The 22,239-nt window shown below is 42.1% G+C and overlaps 1 protein-coding gene across 2 annotated transcripts in view; it reads right to left on the reverse strand.

The window, feature by feature from the left end:
* Positions 1-22,239, reverse strand: part of LOC137375861 (peroxisome proliferator-activated receptor gamma coactivator 1-alpha-like) — a 159,735-nt gene that overhangs the window by 23,263 nt on the left and 114,233 nt on the right. For both annotated transcript variants that reach the window (XM_068043428.1, XM_068043426.1), the window contains exon 2: positions 560-736. In XM_068043428.1, the coding sequence (XP_067899529.1) occupies positions 560-736 (177 nt within the window). The remainder of the gene's footprint in view (positions 1-559; positions 737-22,239) is intronic.

Raw genomic sequence — 22,239 nt, forward strand, 5'->3', positions numbered from 1 at the left:
CATAGCTGCATTATGGGAAACCCCTTAACTTAAAAATTGTTTGGGGGTCTTAATAGCATGCAGTCTCCCAATGTCCTTCACACTGGCTGATTACATTAGGATGCACAAGATGCATTGGATTAATTACAGGCCATAGGTCTTGGTTACTTATAATACAGGGGGAGTCAGCAACACAGAATTTTAACAAATATTAATAAAACAAGTGTAATTAAGCATATTTTCTGGAATGACCCTGTTTGTGATGCAAGTGTTCATTACATTAATAAAATTAATTATATTTATATAAATTACCTTGGCATGGTCTTCAATATCCTTTGCATGGTCTTCAATATCCTTTGCATGGTCTTCAATATCCTTTGCCTACTACATTGAGTGCACAGCCTGACAATGCATAATGATCTCAGTTTACCCCTTCCCTTATTGAATATATAGAACTGGCATATGATTAGCATAACAAAATGCTTTGGCTCCTGTACAGCTACAAGGGATTGTTTTCTACTACTTTTAAACTTGTTTAGCACTTTCAGAATTAAGCGCAAGAACTGAAATGCATACTTACTTCAAAAAGCTCAGAATCATCTGTACTATATTGGCTGGAACTTATTTCTGATTGGTCATTGTCCCACCGAAGTTCGCTAAGGCAGCTGACTGAATCAAGGTCATTCACATCCAGCTGGGAAAGGTCAATTTCTGGAAAGTCTGAATATAGACGGTCTTCACCAGCCATTGAACCATACTGCAAAGGAAGGAGTATAATCAGAGATAGTCTGCTATAAAGCTCAGTCACAGAAAGAGGGAACAATCTAGATTGAATTAATCTTTTAATATGGCTTGATAAAGTAATGGCTTTTTGCTGATCATTATGACAGTGCAAATTTGAAAGCGAAGTAAAAGTAGGAAGTAACTATTTTTTTCATTGACTTTATCCACATCATATTAGGTACAGCTAATGTTTCAAAAATTCTGCATGGTAAAGCATTGTGTAGAATTACTACCACAATCCGACTCTATTAAGATTGGGTATGTGAAGTGAGTCCAAGACTAAAAAATAGCATTTACATGCCTTTTATTGATAGGAATTTAGTTCTTGTAAACATAGGTTAGGATATATTCCTATCAGCAGTCAGATCAATTTTATAATGATCATTTTGCACTATCATAGATAGTAACACATTACTTGCAAGCATATAATCTAATCCATTAAAAAAAAGTGCAAAATGCTTTGCAACATCTTTCTCGGCCAACATTCATCTCTCAGCAACACCACCAAAACAGATTAATTGGTTAGTTATCTTATTTGCTATTTGTGTGACCTTGCTGTTCACAATTTGGCTTCTACAATCGTCTGCAAAAGAACATTGATGACACTTCACTAATAAATCATTCGCTGTGAAGTGCTTTGGGATGTCCTAAGAACATGAAAGATAATATTTTAAGTACAGATTTTTTCATTTATGTAGTTATACAAGCAGTACATACATGGCTGAAAATGTACTTCAACTATGGAAATATCCAAAATCTACATTTAGGCCCTTCAAAACTATTTTTGAGGTCAAAGAGTACGACATTCTTTTAAATTCAGATGGTAGATAAATGGTACACTCTGAACTTTCCAGGGTGGGCCGATGTTAATTTTATACTCTGCAAGGTATGCAACAGACTACAGAAAGCACTAGAAAAGTACACTGTGGATGTGTTAGACATTAAGAGGGTGAAACTGGACCTAGCAACAACCATTTTCCAGGCTGAAAACAGATGTAAAGAAGTTCCCTAAACAGTGTTAGAAAAACATCCAACAAAAGCCCATTTGATTTGGCCCTGACGACTGCCTACAGCAAACACCAGGCCTCTTAAACATCTCGGACCCATATATGAAAACTAACTTGGCCTGGATGCAGTGCCGCCGGAGGCCAGCATTAGAAAACTTACCTTAATCAGAAGCCGAAGGAGCAGGAGCACTCCATGTTAAAACTGCAGAACACAGCCTCCCCCATTTGCCTCCCCACTGCCCCACCACTCTCCCATAACTCACATTAGGCATCCACCTTGCTACCACCCCCATCCCCAAACATGCTGCCAGCCTTATTAGTCACTTCTAGCATCTTCTGTGCCCGAACTGTGCTCCAATTTGGACATGATTCAATTTCTAGGCACAAGTCCCTCTTCAATATGGCAGCAGCTTGACTGTCTGTAATAGCATTACAATTATACACATGCTATTCAACCAAACACTTGGAATATGCACACTTTCAGGGCATGAAGGACAAAAGGATTTTATTATGACTTAAAAACTCAAATAAAATTCATTACTGTTATTACTTCAAGAATTCTGGAAATCTCACTCTCTCAGACCAGACTAATGTGCTGGGGACACAGGTTCAAGTACCACCACAGCATTTTCAATTCAGAATTGAAAGCTAGTCTCAGTAACGATGCAATCAAACTATCATTGAACGTTGTAAAAACCCATCTGGTTCTCTAATGCCCTTTAGGGAAGGAAATCTGCCATCCTTACCTGGTCTGGCCTGCATGTGACTCCAGACCCACAATATGGTTGACTCTTAACTGCCCTCTGAAATGGCCTAACAAGCCACTCAGCTGTACAAAACCGCTACAGGAAAGTCAATGGACTACAGCTGTTCAAGAAGGCAGCTCACCACAACTTTCTCAAGGGCACTAAAATAAAAGCAAAATTCTACGGATACTGGAAATCTGAAATAAAAACAGAAAGTGCAAGAAATACTCAGCAGGTTTGGCAGCAGAGTTCTGATGAAAGGTCATAGACTGAAACATTAACTCTGCTTCTCTCTCCAGAGATGCAGCCAGATCTGCTGAGTATTTCCAACACTTTTTGTTTTCATTTCTTCTCAAGGGCAATTAGGGATGGGCAACAAATGCCGCCCTTGCCAGCGATGCCCACATCCCATGAAAGAATTTTAAAAATGATATGATAGCAGTAATTCAAAATGCAATAATAGTGTTTAGTTTATTCTACAATGCTTGATAAGATTGAAGATGGGTTTGAAGCAATCTTACAATGCAGTGCGATCAGTGCAAATGTTAAGTGATAACTCATTGTGGTTAATTACAATTTTTATTCTGCCACAGTGTTTACCATATTATTTACTGATTTATTTTGTTACCTTCAGAAATATTTACCTGCATTGATTCCCCACTTGTTAATGTAACAGATAAATTTGCAACAAAATAAATACAGGAAATGCACTGCTTTGTATGATTCCAATCATAAGGTAGGAGAATTCCCTTCACACAAAGTGCATCAGACAATTTCTAAATGACAAAACACCACAATAAGAAGGATAGCCATATATCATTCTGTGCTGTTTTGAATAAGCTATTACCCACAAGGTCTCCTTTGTAGTAACACAGAATGTAAAGCCACCAGGAAAGATTCTAGTCACACCTGCTTGCGGGATCTGTGTGCTCAGTGATTTTTTAAACAAAATAAACAAACAAACACTGGTCTAATCAATTTAAATTAATTTGGCTTGTCTAAATCAGTTCTTCCAATCAAACTTTTGAAGGTCTTGTAGAGTATGTGGACCTGTGGTAATCAATTTTAAATGGTCGCTGAAAGTCACATTTTGGTAGTATTGAGGAGGAACAATCAATCTGAGTGAGTTTCCTTCCAGTCTCTGGCAGCAATCTTGATGCCACTGCATGTTAATGTATGGTAAGTGACCAAACTGCAGGTTTACACTAGATGCTGTTGACAGATAAATGCACTTAAAACCCCATCTGTTTCTCAATACTGAATCCCCTTTCTAATGACAGCACTTTCCTTCACTGTAACACAAGGTGACTGCTGTAGCAAAAGTGGTGTGTTTTTTTTATACTACAGTAGGCACTCACTGGGGATTCGGCTGGAAATCTGAAATATATTTTCAGTTCTTATGATTTCACCCCACTTCTACCATTTTATTCAGTGTCCTAAGTTCATTTTAATTTTTGTAACCTTTCCGTAGTTTCTTTCTAGTTTAATTTTCTTCTGTCTCAAATTGTAATTTCTAGCTTTTTCATTGCTGACGTCACTATCAACTTTTAAATAGTTTGAAATAAATTACAACCCTAGAACCACAGATAAATCACAACTATAGAACCACAGAAAAATTACGTCACAGAAGGAGGCCATTCAGCCCATCGTGTCTGCGGCGGCCGGAAAAAAAAAATAGCCGCCCAATCTAATCCCACCTTCCAGCACCTGGTCCATAGCCTTGCTGGTTACAGCACTTCAGGTGCATGTCCAGGTACCTTTTAAAAGAAATGAGGGTTTCTGCCTCCACCACTGTTCCTGGCAGTGAATTCCAGACACCCACCACCCTCTGGGTGAAAAAGTTTTTCCTCATGTCCCCTCTAACCCTTCGACCAATCACCTTAAATCTGTGCCCCCGATAATTGACCTCTCCGCTAAGGGAAACAGGTCCTTCCTGTCTATCTAGGCCCCTCATAATTTTGTACAACATCATTAAGTCACCCCTCAGCCTCCTCTGTTCTGAGGAAAACAACCCTAGCCTATCCAATATTGCCTCATAGCTGCAACCTTTGAGCCCTGGCAACTTTCTTGTAAATCTCCTCTGTACTCTCTCCAGAGCAATTATGTCCTTTCTGTAATGTGGTGACCAGAACTGTACGCAATACTCCAACTATGGCCTAACCAGCATTTTATACAGTTCCAGCATGACATCCCTGCTTTTGAACTCTATACCTCGGCCAATAAAGGAAAACATTCCATATGCCTTCTTCACCACTCTATCTACCTGTACTTCACCTTCAGGGACCTGTGGACATGCACTCCAAGGTCTCTCATTCCTTCTACCCCTCTCAATATCCTCCCATTTATTGTGTATTCCCTCGCTTTATTTGCCCTCCCCAAATGCATTACCTCACACTTTTCTGGATTGGAATTCCATTTGCCACTTTTCTGTCCACTCAACCAAACCATTGATATCTTTCTGGAGTCTACAGCTATCCTCTTCACTATCAACTACATGGCCAATTCTTGTGTCAACAGCAAATTTCCCAATCATGCCTCCCACATTTAAGTCCAAATCATTAATATATACCACAAACAGCAAGGGTCCCAACACTCAGCCCTGTGGAACACCACTGGAAACAGCTTTTCATTCACAAAAACATCTGTCGACTACTACCCTTTGTTTCCTGGCCAATTCTGGATCCAAACTGCCACATTCCCTTGTATCCCATGGCCTTAAATTTTACTGACCAGTCTGCCATGTGGGACCTTGTCAAATGCCTTACTAAAATCCATGTAGACCACATCCACAGCACTACCCTCAACAATCCTCCTTGTTATTTCCTCAAAAAACTCAATTAAGTTAGTAAGACATGACTGTCCCTTAACAAATCCATGCTGACTATCCCTGATTAATCCATGCCTTTCTAAGTGACAGTTTATCCTGTCCCTCAGAATAGATTCTAACAATTTACCCACCACTGAGTTCAGATTGACTGGTCTATAATTATTTGGCCTATCCCTCTCACCCTTTTTAAACAATGGTACAACTTTTGCATACCTCCAATTGTCTGGTACCTCTCCTGTATCTAGTGAGGATTTGAAGATGATCCTCACAACATCCGTTATTTCCTCCCTGGCTTCCTTTAACAACCTGGGATGCAATCCATCGGGCCCTGCCGATTTATCCAATTTCAAGGATGTCAGACCCTCTAGTACTTCCTCTCTCATTATGCTTATCGTATCTAATATCTCACAGGCAAAACCCTGGCGGAACCCAAACTGAGCGTCACTGAGCAGGTTATTGCTCAGCAATTGCTGCTTGATGGCACTGTTGATGACACCTTCCATCACTTTGCTGATGATTGAGAGTAGACTGATGGGGCGGTAATTGGCCGGGTTGGACTGGTTCTGCTATTTGTGTACAGGACATACCTGGGCAATTTTCCATATTGTAGGGTAGATGCCAGTGTTGTAGCTGTACTGGAACAGCTTGGCTAGGGGCGCGGCAAGTTCTGGAGCACAGATCTTCAGTACTATTGCCGGAATATTGTCAGGGCCCATTGCCTTTGCAGTATCCAGTGCCTTCAGTCGTTTCTTGATATCACGCGGTGTGAATCGAATTGGCTGAAGTCTGGCATCTGTGATGCTGGGGACTTCAGGAGCAGGCCAAGATGGATCATCAACTCGGCACTTCTGGCTGAAGATTGTTGCAAACGCTTCAGCCTTATCTTTCGCACTGATGTGCTGGGCTCTCCCATCATTGAGGATGGGGATATTTGTGGAGCCACCTCCTCCAGTTAGTTGTTTAATTGTCCACCACCATTCATGGCTGGATGTGGCAGGACTGCAGAGCTTAGATCTGATCCATTCGTTATGGGATCGCTTAGCTCTGTTTATCGCATGCTGCTTACTCAGTTTTGCAGCAGATAGTCCTGTGTTGTAGCTTCGCCAGGTTGACACCTCATTTTGAGGTAGGCCTGGTGTTGCTCCTGGCATGCCCTCCTGCACTTTTCTTTGAACCAGGGTTGGTCTCCTGGTTTGATGGTAATGGTAGAGTGGGAGATATGCTGGGCCATGAGGTTACAGATTGTGGTTGAGTACAATTCTGCTGCTGCTGATGGCCCACAGTGCCTCATGGATGCCCAATTTTGCATTGCTAGATCTGTTCGAAATCTATCCCATTTAGCACAGTGGTAGTGCCACACAACACCAAGGAGGGTATCCTCAATGTGAAGGCGGGACTTCGTCTCCACAACGACTGTGCGGTGGTCACTCCTACCAATACTGTCATGGACAGATGCATCTGCAGCAGGCAGATTGGTGAGGACGAGGTCAAGTATGTTTTCCCCTCTTGTTGGTTCCCTCACCACCTGCCGTATACCCAGTCTAGCAGATATGTCCTTTAGGTGAGGTGAGAGTGACTGCCCTTGACATCAAGGCTGCATTTGACAGAGTATGGTATCAAAGAGCCCTAGCAAAACTGAGGTCAATGGAAATCAGGGGGAAAACCCTTCATTGGCTGGAGTCATACCTAGCGCAAAAGGAAGATGGTTGTGGTTGTTGGAGGTCAATCATCTGAGCTCCAGGACATCACTACAAGAGCTCCTCAGGGTAGTGCCCTAGGTCCAATCATCTTCAGCTGCTTCATCAATGACCTTCCTTCAATCATAAGGTCAGAAGTGGGGATGTTCGCTGATGATTGCACAATGTTCAGCACCATTCTTGACTCCTCAGATACTGAAGCAGTCCGTGTAGAAATGCAGCAAGACTTGGACAATATCCAGGCTTGGGCTGATAAGTGGCAAGTAACATATGCGTCACACAAGTGCCAGGCAATGACCATCTCCAACAACAGAGAATCTAACCATCTCCCCTTAACATTCAATGGCATTACCATCGCTGAATCCCCCACGATCAACATCTAGGGGCTACCATTGGAGTAGCCATATAAATACCGTGGCTACAAGAGCAGGTCAGAGGCTAGGAATCCTGTGGCGCGTAACTCACCTCCTGACTCCCCAAGGCCTATCCACCATCTACAAGGCACAAGTCAGGAGTGTGATGGAATACTCTCCACTTGCCTGGATGGATGCAGTTCCAACAATACTCATGAAGCTCGACACCATCCAGGACAAAGCAGCCCGCTTGATTGGCACCCCATCTACAAACATTCACTCCCTCCACTACTGACGCACAGTGGCAGCAGTGTGTACCATCTGCAAGATGCACTGCAGCAACACACCAAGGCTCCTTTGGCAGCACCTTCCACACCCGCGACCTTTACCAATTAGAAGGACAAGGGCAGCAAATGCATGGGAACACCACCACCTGCAAGTTCCCCTCCAAGTCACACACCATCCTGACTTGGAACTATATCGCCGTTCCTTCATTGTCGCTGGGTCAAAATCCTGGAACTCCTTTCCTAACAGCACTGTACCTACCCCACATGGACTGCAGCGGTTCAAGAAGGCAGCTCACCACCACCTTTCAAGGGCAATTAGGGATGAGCAATAAATGCTGGCATAGCCAGTGACGCCCACATCCCATGAATGAATAAAAAAAACTCCTCCTCTTTAACTACAATGTCTACATCAACCCTCTCCTTTATGAAGAGGGAGACAAAAAACTCATTAAGAACGCTGCCCACAACGTCTGCATCCATGCATATGTTCCCTTGTACATCTCTGATAGGCCCTACCCTTTCCTTAGTTCTCTTGCTCTTAATGTACTGATAAAACATCTTCAGGTTTTCCTTGATTTTACCTGCCAATAATTTTTCATGTCCTCTCTTTGCTTTTCTGATTTCCTTTTTCACTTTACCCCTGCACTTTCTCTACTCCTCTAGGCTTTCTAAAGTATTAAGATTTAGTGAATATATTTTAAACTGCACACTGAAACTAAAAGCAATGTCCTCTTAAAGAAATCGAATGACTCACTTCTAAGGAAATGGTGCCATACTGTTCTCCATGGCAAAACTATAAATGCCAAGTTAATGCTAATTTTTCTACTGGCTGTTTCTTCTCAAGACCCAACATCCCTGTAAAGCAGTCTTTCTTTGGTAAAAGAGATGATTTCTGTCTGCTAGAGGTTAAAATTACCAGAACTCAACCCTCAGCTGGTGGTTGGAACCTTCTGGTTGAATGCAGGATTACTGTAGCGGAACTTACATCCCTCATTATATCAATCTCTGTCTGGCCATGATATGCCACAGCCTTCTGAAAATGACTATCAAATTTTGACTTGTGCAATGCAAAATATATAATGAATGTCTGTATTGATATTTTTCTGCTGCTGCAGTTTAGTGCAACCCTGCCCTCCTAACATTTCAATTAATGAGTGGCACAACACATCAAGCTATTTTTATCATGCATTCTAGTAAATACTCCTATAACAGCACAGATTAAGTTCCTGTGCATTGAGCTATGGACACTGGGGTCTGAATTTTAAAGAGCCCTCGACATCGGGAACAGTGGCGGGGGCTATGAAGATTGCTCCGGATGAGGCCTGCCACTGACCTTGACACCAGCAGGAACTGTCCCGATCTCAGCGGCAAGGCCTCGTGTCGGCCCCCCGCCACTTGGCGACGGGACCTGCATCAAAATATGCAGATGGTCACTTACCATACATTAACATGCCAGCCGCAATGATTCACGCAGCAGGTTGCGATCTTCATCCTGGCAGCCGGCACTGCCGCACCTTCGAATCCCCGTCTAGGGAAACGAGACACGACTCCTGCGGGGAGGGAGCAGTGAAATCATCTGGTCGGGAGGGGTGTGGGAGCAGGGAAAATTGCTCTGATTGGTTGTGGGGATGGTGGAAAGGGGTTGAGGGCCAAAGGTTCTGAAGGTGAGGGGGGGTTAAAGTTTGCCATTTCCAAATATGGTTTTCCAGGGGTATAAGTTATTTCATTTATCTAGAGCTCATTGGGGAGGTGGGAGACGGGATGCAAAGTTTGAATAAAAGCCCTCTAAAAATGGCGCCTGCGCATTGGCGCCAGACGCCGTTGCCGGGGACAGCACGCCCGCCCCTCGTCATCGGGGGGGTGCGGCCGCCCCAGCCATGCTAACGAGCCACCGTATTTGGAATTGTGGCAGCTCTGCGACGTGCGTCCTGAGTGTGCGGGCTGCCATTTTTCTCACCCACCGCCTATTTCGGTGGTGAGCCTATAGAATCCAGCCCTGCATTTCTCTTTCAAAGCCATAATTAACTATTTATAAACTACAGTCCTTAATGGCATTACTGAGGGACACCAAACTTAAATGCAGGAAGTGCTGTTGTTTGGCTGATTTGGACCTCTGAATATTAAATTTGCAGATCTTTGGATGTGTATTCGGATGACATTACTGGCATGCTGGACTATTTAGATATTTGCATGTTAAGTTTAGAGGTCTGCATTTTATTTTTGGAAAACAAATCATGATAATTTTTTTTCTAGAGTTATTCTAAACATTTCAAAAATGAGTACTTCGATATTTTAGATTGCCTAGTTGTGACATCGAAATAGGTAAAATCAGTGAATCCAGACTCCGAGTTACTTCAACATACCTTCAAATGAAACAGCCTAGCTCTGTGTAAGTATAGCATCAATGCAAATCTGAGATTCGGCACAGCCTTCCAAGACTCTGTTGATTAAACTGTCAACTAAGAATTTTTCAATCTTCCTTGAATTAGCACCTGTTGGCTAACTCAGGAATCTCAATACTTATTAACTGTTTTCCAAGGGACTCTAAAATCTTATGTGGCTAATAATTCAAATCAGTTATCACCAAGCAAGCTGTTTATTATTTACATAGGTGGAAGGCTTGTGTTGTATTCAAGTCTGTGCTGGAAGCCTTTGTGAAAACTATAAGCCAATTATTGGAAATCAAGCTGTTAATAACCAAAGTCACAGCTTTGGGGAACTGACTTTGCTCAATCTGAGTCAGCTAAACTTGCTAATGTGAAAAAAAAAACTCAACTTGTTAGCTGCATTCAAAATCATTCTGGTTATTGTGCTATGGGCTACCACAGCACTGGGCAGGCCCATCAGGATTAATTGCAGATAAGGATAGTAGGACTTCTCTAACTCCTGTGGTCCATTAGTTAGTTATACAGCTACACAATTCCCTCAACCAAAAAAAACACATCAGTAAGACTTATCCACAACCATGCCAAAGCAACTCAACTATACATAAAAGATAAATGCACCAGAAAAGCATATCGTGCCATGCACGACCTCAGGATATTGAAAAGTGCTTTACAACTAATGAAGTACTTTTGAAGTGTAGTCACTGTTGTAACATAGCAGCATATTACCAGCACTGTACAACTGAATAACATTAAATTGCTTTTAATATGTCTTGCAGTCTTGCGTTGTGCAGAATATAAAGCATCAATTCTTCAAAAATAAACTATCCGGCTCCCAGCATATGTGTACCGAGAAAGTACTTGCAATACAAGCTGAAGGCAGTGTTGACCTTCTCTACTACTGGACTGTAGATGTTTCCATCACAGAATTTTTGTCTGTGCCAGCTCATTGCTAGAGCAATCCAAAACCAATCACACTGTCCCAGGCTCTCCCCATTGCCTTGCTTCTACTTCAAATATTTATCCAATTTTCTCTTACGAGATGCAATGATTGCTGCCTCAACTACTTGCTGTGGCAAAGTATTCCACGTTCCAACAAGCTGCATAAACACTATCCTAACACTTTTTTAAAAAATTGATGAATCTTATTAATGACTCCCCAAACACAGAACTATTAAAACTGTTCATGATTTAAAAAAAAAATCTCTATTATATGTCCAGGCCCTTTCTGGCCCAGTAAAAATAGCCCTAGTAACTGAAATCTATCCATATAACTATAGTTTGGCATCATCCTGGGGAAACTTAAGCTAAATGTTCTCGAAAACAGGATGTCCAAAACTATACCCTCCCATCTGTGGCTTCACAAACATTTCATATAAATTTCAGACAAATTTTTGCATTACCTGATGACTCATATTATGACCCTATTTCAAAAATCCCCCAAATGCCACAAGCCTTTTTAAAAATAGTCTTATCTACCTGCACACAACCCAAGTACTCTGTTCCTCCACAACCTTCAGCATCTTTCCACTGATCACCCTTCCGAGTTTCTCCTCACAAAATGTATTACCTCACATTTAAGCACATTAAATTGCAACTGCCACCTGTCTGCCCAATCAATGGGCCTGTATATATCCTTTCTGAAGTCTTTTGCAGTCCTCCGCACTGATTGCCAACTTGCCTACTTACTGGTAGCACATTGTAAATAGTTTAGTATCCCTGGAAGGCTTCATGGAGAAATTGCTGCATCTCAGTCCCAGCATCCTTGTGAGCCTAAGCCTTCTCATAAACTACCCTCCCTCATGCCAAAGTTGTGAATCTATTATGGTACCCACTACCTGGGTTGATACTTGAAGTGAATGTTATGTCTTCTGTGTGTCTAGTCCATCCTCTCCTCCTCTTGTATCAGTCATGGCTCTCTTGCCTCTGAGTCAGAAGGCTGTGGGTTCAACTCCCACTTGGAGGAGTGCAAATGTTACACCCCTGTTCAAAGAAAGGGAGAGGCATAAACCTGTCAATCACAGGTCAGTCAGTCAGCCTAATCTCCGTGGTATGGGAACTTTTAGAGGCATTAATCAGGAATAAAATTAACTGTCACTTGGAAAAATACAGGTTAATAAATGAAAACCAGCACAGAATTATTAAAGGCAAATCATATTTGACTAACTTGATTGAGTTCTTTGATGACATAATGAAAAGGGTGGATGAAGGTATTGCTGTTGATATGCATATGGACTTTCAAAAGGCATTTAGTAAGTACCACATAATAGGCTTGCTAGCAAAATTGAAGGGACAGTGGCTGTGCAAATACAAAATTGGCTGAGGGGCAGAAAGCAGAGAATAGTGGCGAACGGTTGTGTTTCAGACTGGAGAAAAGTGTGCAATGGTGTGCCTAGAGGTCTGTGTTGGGATCACCGCTCTTTTTGATATATATTAATGACGTGGACTTGGGTATACATGGCATAATTTCAAAGTTTGCAGATGGCATGAAATCAGAAATGTAGTAAACAGTGAGGAGGATAATAACAATTCAGACAGATATAGATAGACTGGTAAAATCTCTGAAGGCAGGGCAGGTTAATAGATCTCTGAAGGCAGAAGGGCAGGTTAATAGGGTGGTGAAAAAGGCATATGGGACACACCTTTATCAATCAAGGCATAGATTACAAAAGCAGGGAGGTCATGTTGGAGTTGTACAGAACTTTGGTAAGGCCACAGCTGGAGTACTGTGTGCAATTCTGATCGCCACATTATAGGAAGGATGTGATTGCATTGGAGGGGCTGCAGAGGCGATTCACCAGGATGTTGCCTGGGATGGAACATTTAAGCTATGAAGAGAGGTTGGATAGGCTTGTGTTGTTTTCACAGGAGCAGAGAAGACTGAGGGGTGACCTGATCGAGGTGTACAAGATTATGAGGGGCATGGACAGGGTGGATAGGGAACAGCTGTTCCCCTTAGTTGAAGGGTCAGTTACGAGGGGTCACAAGTTTAAGGTGAGGGGTGGGAGGTTTAAGGGGGATTTGAGGAAGAACTTTTTTACCCAGAGGGTGGTGACGGTCTGGAATGCCCTGCCTGGGAGGGTGGTAGAGGCAGGTTGCCTCACATCCTTTAAAAAGTACCTGGATGAGCACTTGGCACGTCATAACATTCAAGGCTGTGGGCCAAGTGCTGGCAAATGGGATTAGGTAGACAGATCAGGTGCTTTAATGCATCGGTGCAGACTCGATGGGCCGAAGGGCCTCTTCTGCACTGTATTATTCTGTGATTCTGTGAAAATGGGCAGACACATGGCATATGAAATTTAATGCAGAGAATTAAGAAGCAATTAATCTTGGTAGAATGAGGACAAGCAGTATAAAAAAGGTAACATTTTAAAGGGGGTGCAGGAACACAGAGATCTGGGGGTATACGTACACAAGTCTTTGATGTTTAGAAGACTGTTAAAGAGGCATTGGGGATCCTTGGTGTTATAAATAGAGGCATAGAATACAAAAATAAGGAAGTTATAAGCAACCTTTATATAAGACAATGATTAGGTCCCAGCTGGAGCATTGAGGCCAATTCTTTAGGAAGGATGTCAAGCCTTAGAGAGTGTCCAGAACAGATTTACTAGGATGACGTCAGGGATGAAAGACTTCAATTACAGGGAGAGACTAGAGAAACTTGGGTAATTCTCCTTAGAGCAAAGGAGGTTAAGGGCAAATTTGATAGAGATGTTCAAAATCTTCAAGGGTTGTAATAAAGAAGGAGAAACTGTTTCCAGTGGCAGAAGGGTTGATAACTGAAGAACACAGGTCATTGGCAAAAGAACCAGAGGTGAAATTGGGGGAGGGGGGAGGGGGGAATTGCGCAATGGGTTATGATGATCTGGAGTGCACTGCCAGAGGGGTTGGTGCAAGCAGAGTCAATAACAACTTTCAAAGTGAATTGGGTAAATTCTTGTAAAAGAAAAGTTTGCAGGGGTATGGGGAAAGAACAGGGGAGTGGGACTAATTGGATAGCCCTTTCAAAGAGCTGGCACAGGCCTGATCGGCTCCTTCTGTCTTGTATCATTCTATGATTTCAGCTTCTTGAGCATAAAATCTAGGATGACGCTCCAGTGCAATACTGAGAGAGTGCTGCACTGTCCAAGGTGCCATCTTTCAGTTCAAATGTTAAACCAAGGCTCAATCTGCCCTCTGAGGTGGATGTAAAAGATCCCAAGGCACTCTTTTGTATAGCAGTTCTCCCCATTGTCCCAGCCAATATTTATCCCTCAACCAACATCATGAAAACAGATTTGCTGTTTGTAGGACCTTCCTGAACAAAAATTGGCTGCATTCTTGACTGAAAAGCACTTTGGGGTGTTCTGAGGTCATGAAAGGCACTGTATAAATGCAAGTCCTTCTTTCTTTTTTCCTGCTCACTGCAATATACTTGCCAACAGCAGCTACACCAATGCTCTTGGGTGGAAAACACTCTGCTGATACTTCAAAATCTTCCCCTTCATTAGGGTCACTAATCCAGGTCTGATCGAAGGTAAAAATACTTTTCAATATGAATCTACACAGCAGAATGATGTAAAAGCTAGTCATTATCAAGCAAAAAACAGACTTTTTTCTCACTATCCTTTTTACTTCTGTTTTATAGTGATATGAATACAAAATTGCTGCCAAAATAGACAAATCATCCACTGGCACTGTCTGCTGATATCATTTGACTCTTTACTCACATGGATTCATTCAATAAAATTGGCAAAAGGAATAATGTCAGGTCCTCTATAACTGTATGCCAACCTGAATGCAAGTGCGTTTACCTCCAATACAGGTATTCTCTGATTGCGAGCATCTAACCTGAACTCAATATACTAAAAGGGTCATTTTAAGTGTTTTTTTCTATTTCAGCTAGTGTCAAGAATAACATTTCTCTCCGCAACAGCTTCAGGGTTTTTCTTATATTCCATTATATTGAGCACTGAGTATTAAACAGTTTTGTTTCACATAATTGAGCAGCTCTTCCACATTACAATTCATTTATTTTAATTAAAGTGAAGGGGTCTATTTTATACTGCAGGCTTAAGCGTAAAGCCACCCAGATAGTATTTCAACACATATGCAGTGTCCTTATCCAGTATCATGTTGACATTTATATACTTGAACAATTTAGTAGCTAGTTAATTAAACTGGAATGAACCAATTGGCTGGCCAGCAAACAATTCCCAATAGGGTCCCATGTACTAGGACTGTTATTTATATATACTCTTTTTATTATTAGAAGGCAGCATACATGCCTGTGGAGGCAAAGAGCATCATCTCAGAGGCATTATTCCTTTCTCCCAGGCAAAGTGGTATGGCAGCAAATATAAATTTCCATTGCTGAAGGCACTGAATGTGGCAGATGTCATTTTATTCTGGTCACAGAAAAATTGAGCTTTGAAATTGCCAAATTGAGCCAGCAATGCAATTTTCACAATCTGTACAGTCCTGCCTTCCACATCAGAATGCATTATTGTTTCAATATTGTCACTGATCACCAAATTCAACACCTCTTAACAAGGCAAATTTAGAACATCAGCATTATACTGGAAAACTATTTCCACCAGTAATGGTTCCTAAATATATATGGGACATTAAATATTAAATGAGTGAAAGCAGTATTCTTAATTTAATCACACGCCATGGAAACTACTATTAACTACAGATTTAAAAGGTGCAGATTTCATATCAGACAGAGAGCTACAGTCAGCTCTGCTGATTTACAAAGCCAGGTCACTTGTGGAATATATATCAAAAAAATCTGGGGTAACAAGAAAAAAAATTTCTATGCTGCACATTATGATGATCTGAAAACTTACTAGTAGCAGATTTAACACTAGCTTTCAAAAGGGAATTGGATGTATACTTGAAAAGGATAAATTTGCAGGGCTATGGGCAAGAAGCAGGGGAGTGGGATGAATTGGATAGCTCTTTGAAAGAACTGGCAGAGACATGAAGGCCAAAAGGCCTCTTTCTATGCTGTAAAATTCTACATGCCACGTTCCAACTGTGTGGCGTTTATAATATAAAGGAGGCTTGTGAATCAGGAGGAATTGAACTCCCTCTGCATGATGGAAACCAGGTGAAATGGGAGTTAAAATGGAAGCAGTAGACTAATCAAAATTCCAACCACTCCCCACCCACGCCCCCAGTCATTTTAATGTCAGTTTTGGTTGGTTGAGGTTCTTGTCTGACTCAGGTGGGAGCCTCACAAATTTACGCAAATTGGGGTCCTATTACTTAGTTGGATCTCACTTGAATTTTAACACCCAAGTGAGCGGGGCATGCACCGCAGTGAGGGGACACAGTTGAGAAGAGACAGTTGCCTGAGTGAGACATTTGCCAGAGTGAATTAGGAAATTTGGTGCACGTGGGAACTTGGTACAGAGGGGGAAAGAGGGGCTCCTTTCCTATCTTTTTCAGCCTCCAGCAGTTGTTGAGTCTTATTCCTTTGACTCCAAGGTAGGGATGTGCAACTTTCCATTACTTCAGCTTGAATTATTAACTAATTGACTAAAAAAAATTGTACAGAAATGGCAGGGCCAGTGGTGTGCTGCAACTGTAGCATGTGGGAATCTGTGTAATGCACGCACTGCAATACCCGACAACCATGTCTACACTAAGTGTCAACAGCTTGCACGACTTCAGCTCAGAATTGCTGAGCTGGATTCTGAGGTGCAGACATTGCGGAGCATCAGGGACGGGGAGAGCTACCTGGACACTTTGTTCCAAGAGGCAGTCACACCCCTTAGAGTAGGGAGAACATTAGAGATGGCCAATGGTCAGGGACAGGAGGGTGTGACTGCAAGTGAGGCAGGTAGGGAGAATCAGCATGTAGAGATGGAGGAACCTCAGCCCCTGACCTTGTCCAACAGGTACGAGGTCCTTGCTATCTGTGTGGATGAAGAGAAGGCTTGCAAGGTGGATGAGCTGACTGACCATGGCACCATGATGAAAAATGCCATTCCAGCGGGGGAGTGAAGAGGAATGTGGTAGTGATAGGAGACAGTATAGTCAGGGGGATAGATACTGTTCTCTGTAGCCGTGACCGGGAGCTCCGGCAGCTGTGTTGCCTGCCCGGTACCAGGGTTAAGAACATCTCCTCGTGGCTGGGGAGGAACCTGGAGTGGAAGGGGGAGAATCCAGTTGTCGTGGTCCATGTGGGAACCAATGACATAGGTAGAAACAGAAATGATGTTCTGCTTAGAGAATTTGAGGAGTTAGGGTCCAAACTAAAACGCAGAATATCAAAGGTAATCCTCTCCGGATTGTTACCTGAGCCACGCTCAAATTGGCAAAGGGTCATGCAGATTAGAGAACTAAATGCATGGCTCAAAGAGTGGTGTGGGAAGAAGCGGTTTCGATTCTTGGGGCATTGGCATCAGCATTCAGAGAAGAGGGAGCTATTCCGTTGGGATGGGCTTCACCTGAACCGGGCTGGAACCAGTGTCCTGGCCAATCGCATAACTAGGGCTGTGGACAGGGCTTTAAACTAACAGAGGGTGCATGGCGGGGGGGGGGGGGGGGGGCGGGGGAGGGTTTGAGTAAAGGGAAATTTAGAAATCCAAAGAGAGGGGTCAGGGCATCGGAGCAGGATAGTGATGTGGGTAACTCCCAACAGAATGGGACAGGAAGGGACAGAGTGTTTAACAAAAATTGTACATTGGCAAATAAGGTCATTGCAGGGAATAGAGGTAAAAAAATTAAATTAAAGTTCCTTTATCTGAATGGACGAAGCACCTGTAATAAGATAAGTGAACTAGTGGCACAAAGAGAGATAAATGATGTAGATCTCGTTGTCATTATCGAGACATGGTTACAAGGAGATCAAGGTTGGGAAATGAATATTCCAGGGTACACAATATTTCAGAGAGACAGGCAGAATGGCAAAGGAGATTCGGGAATGGTCCCGTCAGATTGGAAGTTGGCAAATGTTACACCACTTTTCAAGAAAGGAGGTAGAGAGAAAACAGGGAACTACAGGCCAGTTAGCCTAACATCAATCGTTGGGAAGATGCTGGTAACTATTATTAAAGAAGTCTTAACATTGCACTTAGAAAAGCATAGTATGATTAGAACGTCAGCATGGTTTTACTAAAGGGAGATCCTGTTTGACAAATTTATTAGAGTTTTTTGAGGATGTAATGAGTAGGGTAGATAAAGGGGAACCAGTAGATGTAGTATACCTGGACTTTCAAAAGTCATTCGATAAGGTGCCACATAAAAGATTAATAGGCAAGATAAGGGCTCATGGTGTTGGGGGTAATATATTAGCGTGGATAGAGGATTGGTTAACAGACAGGAAGCAGAGAGTGGGCATAAATGGGGCATTTTCAAGTTGGCAGGCAGTGAATAGTGGGGTGCTGCAAAGATCAGTGTTGGGGCCTCAACTATTTACACTCTATATTACTGACTTGGATATAAGAGACAGAGAGTAATGTAGCTAAGTTTGCTGATGATACGATGGAAAAGTAAGCTGCGGGGAGGATGTAGAGAGGCTGCAAAGAGATCTGGACAGGTTAAGTGAGTGGGCAACAAGATGGCAAATGGAGTATAATGTAGGGAAGTGTGAAGTTGGTCATAAAAATAGAAAAGCTGAATATTTGTTAAAAGGTGTGAAACTGCTAAGTGTTGATGTTCAAAGAGACTTGGGGGTACTCGTACAAGGAACGCGCAAAGTTAACAAGCAGGTACAGCAGGCTATTAGGAAGGCAAATGGCATGTTGACCTTTATTGCAAAGGAATTGGAGTACAGGAATAAAGAAGTCTTACTAAAATTTTTACAGGGTTTTGGTGAGATCGCACCTGGAATACTGTGTGCAGTTTTGGTCTCCACATTTAAGAAAGGATATACTTGCACTGGAGGCAGTGCAGTGAAGATTTACTAAATTGGTCCCTGGGATGAAGGGGATGTCCTATGATGAGAGGCTGAGTAAATTAGGCCTATGTTCTCTGGAGTTTAGAAGAACGAGAGGCGATCTAATTGAGACATACAAGATTCTGAAAGGACTTGATAGGGTAGAAGCTGAGAGATTGCTCCCACTGATCAGGGAATCCAGAACACGGGGACACAGTCTCAGGATAAGGGGTCAATCATTCAGGACTGAGATGAGGAGAAATTACTACACTCAAAAGGTTGTGAATCTTTGGAATTCTCTACCCCAGAAGGTTGTCGATGCTCCTTCATTGAATACATTTAAGGCTGGGATAGACAGAGTTTTGGTCTCGCGGGGAATCAAGGGAAATGGGGAGCAGGCAGGAAAGTGGAATTGAAGCCCAAAATCAGCCATGACTGTATCGAATGGCAGAGCAGGCTCAATGGGCCATATGGTCTACTTCTGCTCCTATTTCATGCGTTCTTGTGCAAACATCTCCTGTGCTGCTAAAATGGTGAACGGTCTTGTATGAAATGTTCCTCCAGACATCACAAAGAAAGTTCAGGCCATTAGCACCCCAGGATCCCTCCTTCCCATCTGCAAAACCCTCCTGTTCCACTTCCTGGCACATACCTGACATTCTCCAGGCTGTCTGATCTTCAAGAGAGTGAGCTGTCCATTTCGGGCACAACTGGTCAACAGGATGCCAATGAAGTCTGGCCGTTAAAATGAAAGGGCCTCCCACTGCAGCACCGGACCTAGTGACCCACACATCCCACTGCCTTCCTGCCGTAGAATTAAAATTCACCATAGCATCTTCTGAGGTGTATTCACCCCATCATTTTCATGAAAAAATTACCAGGACTCATAAAATGATGCCGTCACTTGTGACAGACCTGAAGGTCCATCTTGCTTTATTTCTTATATATTTTATTAGAATCTTCAGCTTGCCAAGATAGTGGCAATTTTTATAATGGTCAGCTATGTCTGATTTCTGAGAGGCTGGTTAATTGGAAAAATATACCAACTGGTCTGCAGTTTCCTAAAAGGAGGATTTATTTCTTTTTACATTGATTGTTTGTAGACAGATTAAACATTTTGACTGAGTAGATATCTATCTCATTTAGGCCCAAGGTAGTCACATTGCCTACCAAAGCATAGCACATGCCAAGTCCACCCAGATGGCACTAATAATTAATATTGTTCATCCGGCTATCAGCTGCCCACAAGGTCATTCTATAGCCTTTGCAACTGTGCCACCAGCAGGTCCTACAAGCAAGACTCTCACAGTTTTGCTTTATCCTGAAGGTGTATAAATTGTGTGGATCTGGCATTAGAGAAGCTACCTTTTCCTGTGAAAATCTTACCAGGTAGATTAACTTTGATTAACTGTGAGGGCTAACTGTCTATTTTCTTTTGTCCCAACCTGAATCTAAGGGGAGAAGCATATATCCCAAGCTTTTCGTATTTATTCGCTTCTTGCAGAACCACTATATGGGTCAGAGGCAAAGGCAGGACTCCATGGGCTGCCTTCCTCACCTAAAAATTTTTGGTAGTCAAAGACTAAGAGAAGTAAAGCGGTTTCAGAATTTTAATCTTTTCAAAGCAATTTTCAAATACTGATATGAAATCAAGTATTCTACGATTGTATTCATTTTGCTTCTACATTATTCCTGTTGCAATAAAGACTAATTTATTTTCCATCAATTTTGGAGAGATCAGGAATGTGTGGTGGCATCCTGTAACGTTTCCACTGTGTACCTCACCGGTAAAAGGGTTCATTGGTCACCTGGTGATCCCGGATTACTTTTTGCAAAACAATCACATTTCAGTTCATAGACAGCAAGGACTTGCACATATAAACAAAGTCTTTTGCTTTGGGCACAAGAACAAAAAATATCTGGAGTGAACCTGAATTGTAATGTCTCTGTAATGTTAATGTGAATTATAAAGGATAATACAGAGCAATAACATAATTCTATGGTGGCGGCATCAGGGTGCATTACTTATAATCCCAGTCATTCTTATGGATAATTGCAAAGACTGTCTTGCAACCAAGTGCAAGGAGCAAATATTTCCTCTTTGGGTTAGCTGTAGGAAATCATGATGTGCAGTTATAGTTTTTGCAATTATCTTTGTTTATAAATGTTGAAACTTTAGTTCCTTAAAACTGTAAAATTAAATGAGGTAAAACAGGATTTTTATATAAACTATTCAATTATTCTATGAAAAATTCTTATCAGATGCTGCACTCCAAAAATATAAAGTGTGAAGTGAGAGGTGCTCATATAAATGTAAGTTGTTTAAAATGTATCTTTACAGCAATAAACTCTTCAGATCAGAAATAAAGCTTTAAAGCAGTGGGAAGATTTGGTTGCTATAATAATGAACTATAAGATATTTATTGCTTTTAGATTTACAGATGGATATTAGCACTATAACTGTCAAGAATTTAAACATTTCTGGTATTTTCAGCAGCAACTGGCCATTTAGTTTGGGCAGTTTGTTGAGAAACTGCTGTTTCTTAAATAAAGCTGTGGTCTTCAAAAATTGTTCTTAAGCTATATTTGATAAGTGGAACTGTTTCTGAAACCTACGTAGGTCTGTGCTGATTTTCTTTGGAGAATACAGCCTACTTTAAAAAAAGAAAACCTGCGCTATTGTTTGCATGCTGTTGGTGTTGTTTGGTGTCCAAAGTGAATCTTGCTGGATGCCATATTTGTGAGGGCATTAGTGTGGGCACAGTGAATGGGCGCCGAAAGTATGCAGAAAGGCAGATCATGGCAGTAAATACCATGCAATGTTGATTTGTTGCCAGCGGTGCCATTTTGTATCTTAACACACCAGCTAATGCCCTCTCTTAACCTCGCACAGCTGAATATGCATTCAGTAGCAGGAAGGATACCCCATTACGGCTTTTCCAAAGGGATCATAAACTACTTACAGGTCAGTTGCTGGTTGATTTTTTTCCAGCTGTTAAGATTCTACAAGTGTTTGGTGCCTTCAATAGTTGTTTTAAAGTTGCAAAAGCCCACAGAGAGTGGCGTGGCAGGTGCTCAAGGAATTTTTGCTGACTTCAAGGCTTCTGCACAAACCAGTTGCTCCCAGACATGGGTGCATGAGTAGGCGTTCCTATTGGAATACAACATGACTTGGAAATGAACAGAGGGCATGCAGAGTAGGACAAGCTGCTGAAAGAGGGAGAAGAAGAAGGAGAGAGAAGAGCACTCAACAGGAATCCAAATTTGCCTAGAAAGTTCAGCGAGCAATTCCCCTACCTAAACC

This window comes from Heterodontus francisci, chromosome 12 (assembly GCF_036365525.1).
Source record: "Heterodontus francisci isolate sHetFra1 chromosome 12, sHetFra1.hap1, whole genome shotgun sequence".
Taxonomy (NCBI): domain Eukaryota; kingdom Metazoa; phylum Chordata; class Chondrichthyes; order Heterodontiformes; family Heterodontidae; genus Heterodontus; species Heterodontus francisci.